This window comes from Mauremys reevesii, linkage group 25 (assembly GCF_016161935.1).
Source record: "Mauremys reevesii isolate NIE-2019 linkage group 25, ASM1616193v1, whole genome shotgun sequence".
NCBI classification, from domain to species: Eukaryota; Metazoa; Chordata; order Testudines; family Geoemydidae; genus Mauremys; species Mauremys reevesii.
In genome coordinates, this window is record NC_052647.1 from 18,971,682 (window position 1) to 18,978,050 (window position 6,369).

The 6,369-nt window shown below is 57.5% G+C and overlaps 1 protein-coding gene across 2 annotated transcripts; it reads left to right on the top strand.

Annotated features, from left to right (window-relative positions):
• Positions 1–208: 208 nt before the first annotated feature.
• Positions 209–4,732, top strand: LOC120390825. 2 transcript variants are annotated; one of them, XM_039513724.1, is made up of 3 exons: positions 209–325; positions 1,660–2,037; positions 2,637–4,732. In XM_039513724.1, exons 2-3 carry the CDS (start codon positions 1,698–1,700, stop codon positions 2,927–2,929), a joined length of 633 nt encoding a protein of 210 aa, XP_039369658.1. In that variant the 5' UTR covers positions 209–325; positions 1,660–1,697; the 3' UTR covers positions 2,930–4,732. The 2 variants fall into 2 exon arrangements, with proteins under 2 accessions (XP_039369658.1, XP_039369660.1); XM_039513726.1 differs by lacking the exon at positions 209–325 and having other exon boundaries at positions 1,162–2,037.
• The last annotated feature ends 1,637 nt before the right edge of the window (positions 4,733–6,369 follow it).

Below are 6,369 nucleotides of genomic sequence, written 5' to 3' on the forward strand. Positions count from 1 at the left end.
GGGATCCGGTGGGGGGGCTGCCCCGCCCCCATCCCGCTCAGCGCGGCGGGGGGGGGGGTGGATCCGGGGTTCGCGCCCTGGGAGGCGGGTCTGGGGGCTTCGTCCGCTCCCTCGTTTGTTTATTTATTTATTCGTTTCCTGCCGCCGCGCGCGCGGCGCCCCCGGCCCGTGGGAAAGGTTCGCCCCTGCGCGTGCGCAGTGAGGAGGAGGCCGCCGAGCGCGCGCGGTGCGGCTGCGCGGCGGCGAGGATGACGTCATCGTGGCGGGCTCCGCGGAAGGAGCGGAGCGGAGCGGAGCCCGAGCGTGGCGGCGGGGGGGCTCCGAGGTGGGTCGGGACCGGGCGGGGTCCGCCCCTCCCCCCCCATGCAGCTACCGGCCCGCGGGGCTCCCTAGCCGGGCGGGTCCGGAACCGGAACCGGACGCGGACCGGAGCGCGGGGTGGTTCCGGGAGGGGCCGGGAGGAGCCGCATTTCGGGGAGGGGGAGGTGCCAGCCGGGCGGGTCCGGACCCGGAACCACGACGCGGACCGGAGCGCGGGGTGGTTCCGGGAGGGGCCGGGAGGAGCCGCATTTCGGGGAGGGGGAGGTGCCAGCCGGGCGCTGGGAGAGCCCCCCTCCCCCCCGTGCAATCTGTAAACCCTGGATAGGGCGGGACCCACTTCAAGCCCGGGGGGGGTGGGGCAGCCCCCCCCGGCTCCAGCACCTCTGGGTGCCATGTCTCGGGGGGCGCAGGACAGTGTCCCCGCCACAAAGTGGGGCGAACTGGGCCCCTTGCTGGCTTTCCAGCTGGGGAGGCCTGGGCTGAATGGGAGCGAGGTGGGAGGGCTGGAGCGCCTGGCTCTGGGGTGCAGCACATTGGTGGGGGTGTCTGTGTGGACAGCCAGGGCTCTGCTACCGGTCTTGCCCCATGGAGAGCGGCCTTTAGCCCGGTCACACTAGCTCCTTCCACCCCTGAAATACCCATTCCCCCCCCCCCCAGTCATGTTACCACTGAGAGCAGATGCACGAATGCACCCAGGGAAAACCAGGCGGCTCAGTATTTCCATGCTGAACAATCTTCCAGACACCCCAGGGCCCCATCATGCCGGGCGCTGCACAGACAGGCCCTGCCCCAAAGAGCTTGCAGTCTAAATATACAAAAAGTGGGGAAGGGAAACTGAGGCACAGAGCAGGCAATGTGACTCGCTCAAGGTCACCAGCAGAGCTGGGAATAGAACCCAGGTGTCCTGGGACCCAGCCGCGCTGTCTGAGTGTGCAAGACGCTGGTGCTGTTTTGCAGAGATAAGGGTGTCAGTCGCTGAAACCTGCAGATGTCACCAGCTGCGGGAGCAGCCAGGGGCCATAGGGTGGCCGTGCTACTGAGATGGCAGGGACCTTTCAGGGTGGGCTGGGGAAACCCCCTGTGCTGTCAGGTGACTCTTCCCTGCTCAGCCCAGCTGCCTGGGCACTGGGGCCTCCCCTCTGCAACGCTTGGGTTCTGTGGTTCAACAGACAGCAAACCTTGGAGATCAAAGGAATTTTGAAAGGGGGGGACCCCACAGTCTAAGGGATGGAGTGGGGAGGGGGCATTCAGAGAGCAGGTCCCCTGGAGAGGCTGAACAATGGCTTTTCCACCCAGTCACCCCAAATCACCTGGCTGGTTTGTTTTGGGGCCTTGCAGGTCTGCCTTTCGGGGGGCCTCTGGGGTGAGGTGCCAGGATGGCGATGGGCGAGCAGGTGCTGCACATCCTGGAGGATCTGAGAGAGAAGGAGTTCGAGAAGTTCAAGTTTTACCTGCCCCATGAGGGCACGGCTCCCCACATACGCCGCGGGAAGCTGGACGGCGCCTCCCGCATCCAGGTGGCTGAGCTGCTGATGCAGACGTACCCCCAGGAAGCGCTAGACATCACCAACCAGGTGCTGCACAAGATCCCAAGGCTGGACCTGGTCCAGAGTGGCCAGCTCCAGGCAGGAGGAGAAACTGGGAACAGCGGCAACAATGCAGATCGCAGTGAGGCCGCAAATAGCGGCACCGGGGCAAGGAAGCCGCAGGCCCACGGTAAGGAGCACAGCTACAGAGCAGGGCGGTTCAGTGACAGGAATGGAAAGCTCCCAGCTTCTCTGTTCCCAGCCTCTCCTAGCAGGGGGTGCTGTAGGGGGAAGGCAGCAGCCGGAGCTCTAATGATGGGGAAAATAGGAGAGGCCCTGAATACCGAGTGGCTTGCTTTAATTTAAATAGTAGTGAGAACTAAGGAGTCCATAAGACAGCAGTGAGGCAGCCCTTTAAATTAGTAAGGGGGCCCAGTCCCCTCTGAAGACCCCTGTAATTTGAGCACTGGCTGTGGGTGACACAGCTGGCTACTCCAGCCCTGGCATCTCCCAGCAGGGGGTGCTCTAGGGAGTGGGGCAGGAGTATTGGCTGTCGAGGAAGCTCCTGGTTACTCCAGTCCCAGCCTCTTCCAGCAGGGAGCGGTGTGGGGAGTGGGGCAGGAAGGTGGCTGGGAGGAGAGCGCCTGGCTACTCCAATCCCAGCCTCACCCAGCAGGGGGCGCTGTGAGGAGCAGCGCAGCTGCACTGACACAAGTGCCAGGAAGACTGGAGCGTCCCATGTGGCTGCATGGCCAGTCTCCTGGCTGACTCTTCTCCCCTCTTTCCCAGAGAGGAAGATTCTGGTTTCAGAGCAGCAGCTGATGAAGCTGGCAGGGAATATGGGCAAGGCCTGGAGGCAGATCGGCATCGAGTTCCTGGGCCTGGAGAATCACTTTCTGGAGCAGATCGAGGAGAACAATCCTGGCGACACCAAACTGCGAGCTTTCAACATGCTCTTGGAGTGGAGGAAACGAGCGAAGCAGGACGCCACCGCCATCCACCTTTGCTCCATTCTCTCCCAGGACGGGGTGCCCCTCCAGCCCGAGGCCCTTGACTGCCTCCGGGACACAGGCAGGGCCTAAGGAGATCTGGGGGGCTTAGTCCAGGGCAGCGGGTCTCAACCAAGGGTCTGTGGCCCAGGGCAGGAAGCCGAAGACCTGCTGAAGCCTGGGGCCCTGAGCCCTGCCCCTGGGGCTGAAGCAATGTAGGTTGGTGTGGGACCCCGGGAAGTTCCCCTGCTTCCTAGCCTCTAACGCTAGCCTAGGCTTGTATATGCAGAAAAATAGTTGTTGTGGCATTGGTGGGCCAAGGAGTTTTTATAGCATTGGGTGGGGGGTGGAGAGAGAATGATGCTCAGAAAGAAAAAAGTTGAGAACCGAACCCCGGATCCAGGGGATGGCGTGGCCTTCTGATTAAAGGACTAGCACGGTACTCTGGGGACCTTGATTCAGTTGCCAGTGGTGCTTTAGTTTTGGGGTGTCTGATTTAAGACCCCCACAGGGCCTGGCTTGCAGAGAAGCCGAGCACCCACTGCTCCCAGTGATCTTAGCTGGAGTGGAGGGTGCTTGGAAACCAGGCCATGGGTGGCACCCAGGAATCAGTAGCCACTTTGGAAAATGCTGGTCTCTGTCCGGTGCCTCCGTTTACCTACATGTGCAATGGGGAAAACATGGCCAGATTCTCCAAAGAGCTCAGTGTCCAGCAGCTCCCATTACTTGCACGGGGCTGAGGGGGGAGGAGAGGAGTTGCTCAGGGGGCCGGATGTACTTCGTTTAAAGCCACTTTCACAGCCAGCAGCCTCAAGTGCCAGCGAGTCAGGCCCCAGATCTGTGTCTGGCTGCTTCCCCCATCCAGCCTACCACCATTTGCTAGCTGGGGTGGGTCAGTCCAAGCAGGGGGCCCAGGACAGCCCCAGGGAATGGATCGGGGCGGGAGGAGACACCTGTGATCTAGGGCAGCTATAAAGTGGGAGACCCTGTGGAGGCTGGGCTGGGCTCTTCCCCACTCACAGGGACATCACTCCACAAAGAACCTGGGGATCTTCTCTCCCTGGGGGATCCACTCCCCCAATCTCTCCTTGGGGGTCTCGTCTAGGCAGCTCTTTTTTAAAGACCGTTTTTACCAAGAAGCACCATTGAAGCCTTTTTGTACTTGCAAAGAAATAAACGTCCTCAAAGCCAGCGCCGCTCAGGCCCTGCTTCTCACTGATTATCATCACAGTACGACCCCACGGGGTTGGATTTCATCCCAGCCCCGGTGCAGAGCCCTGCGAGAGGGGCACGAAGCTGCCTTGCTCTGGGGCTACTTGTCTCCACTACTGGCCAGGGCAGACTAATAATAGCTAGAGCCCTGCAGCGGGACTGGGATCCCGCAGGACCCACTGTCAGCACAGCGGGAGCAGGGAAAATGTACTTTGTTGCGGACGGAATTGGGTGGCAAAAAACCAGACTGTGGTAATTTGCGGGAAAACAAAATGCAAGTTTAGCTGCACCTGCTGTTTAAATTGACCTTCTTATCAGTCACTGAGCTTGAGCCTCTTTTTAATATTTCTTTCTATCAAAAACCTACAGCGGTGAGCAGTTTTGCCGCTAAATATTTTTCAGACAGCAAGAGTAATCCTGACCTATAAGTAACTTGAATGGTTTGTTTCAGCTTTCTAAAAACGGTGCTTATGCCATTTAAAACATTCCAGGTTTTTAAACAACTTTTTATAATCATTAAAAAAAAAATCTGCATCTTTTAAGGCAAAATGATGGTGTAATCTGTTTTGACCTTCTGTGTGATATACACGACAGCAGTTTGTCATAAATAGAATTTCAGCAACGTAAAGCAAGTTTGGTTTTGTTTGTTTTTTACAAAAAAAAATAAAGGTTTTAATACTTAAATTTAAGCGAGGGCTAGAAAGAGATTTGATGTCTATTATAGGACTTAAAGTATTTTTTTTACATGGTTTAAGCAAGATTTGTTTTATTCTTTTAGTGGTAAAAATTGTCTGAATTCCATTTTTATATAATATTTTAACCGACTGTCGTGTTTTGTTAGTAGGCTGGGGGAGTCTGTCTCTCTATTGTGGGATTTGTGGGACTGAACGTTTTTGTGGGCGGGAGCAGGATAAAAATGCAAGAAACAATGCAGGAGGGGATTTTAAAAATACTGTGTCGTTCAGAATATGCTGTACATGGTCCGTATCGGCCTTATGGCAGCTGGGGAATAGCCAGGGGGCTGGGCTACTGTGGCCACACCCCCTCCCACTATTGGGACATCCCCCTGCCTGCTAAACCCAGGGTTGTGAGTTCAATCCTTGAGGGGGCCACTTGGGGATCTGGGGCAAAATCAGTACTTGGTCCTGCTAGTGAAGGCAGGGGGCTGGACTCGATGACCTTTCGGGGTCCCTTCCCGTTCTCTGCGATAGGTTTATCTCCATATATTATGTCATGGGGTTGGGGGGCAGAGCCAGCCCTGTGCCTGTGGGGAGGCACTGTGTGCTGGTGGGATGCTGGGGAGGTCCTACTGATTTGCAGCCAGTTTGCACAAGCATTGCTGCAGCAAAGCAGCTTCACAAGGCCAGCAGAGGCTGGGCCGGGCCCTGTGGTGGGAGTGGTGCGGGTCTGTTCGCTGCCTCCGGGCCCAATACCAAAGCAGGGACATGAGCAGCTCCAGGCCCTTGTCCAAGCAAGTGGCCTTGTCTGAGCTGGGTTCCAAGGGGGGGGGGGGTAGCAGATGCTGGTTTCTCAGCATGTTCTAAACGCCCAGTAGGGATGAGGCCTCGAGCCCAGTTAAAGCCGCGGTTCCCCCACCCCAACATGTTAGAGTGCCAGTAGGAACCTCAGCTGAGTGTGGGCACGAGCCAGCAGGGGGTCTGCACCCTCCCCCCCAGGACCCCAGCCTGGCTGCAGGGGGGAGGACAGGCAGCAAGCAGGCTGGGAGCTGGGGCAAAAAGATGAGGATGTTGTGAAGGCCAAAAGGATAACTGGTCCAAAAAGAACGAGAGCCATTAATGGACCTATCCTCCATGAACTTATCAGCTGAGATGGTCAGGGACGCAACCCATGCTTTGGGTGTCCCTGAACCTCTGATGGCCACAAGCTGGGACTGGATCACTCAGTAATGGCCCTGTTCATTCCTTCTGAAGCATCTAGCACCGGCTGCTGGCAGAAGACAGGATACCAGGCTAGATGGACCTCTGGGGGTGACCCAGTATGGCCGTTCTTATGAGCTCTCAGACAATGCTGAGAATGCACACACAGATCCCAGAGCAGGTCAGAATCACTGTCCTCATTTCACAGCCGAGGAAACCGAAGCTCGGGGAGGGGAAGTGACTCATTCGCAGCCACAGAAAGAGCGCGAGCTGGGAATAGAGGCCCAGGGCAGTGTTCTAACCACTGGGCCGTGCTGGCTCTCCGGCTATAAGTTGTGTTACCGATTCTCTGGAGCCGTAGGCAATGTCGCAAGACTTCTTGCAGCAGTGAACTTCTATGCTTACCATAAGCCTGGTGGTCTCTAAGCTCATTTTAAGGTAAGT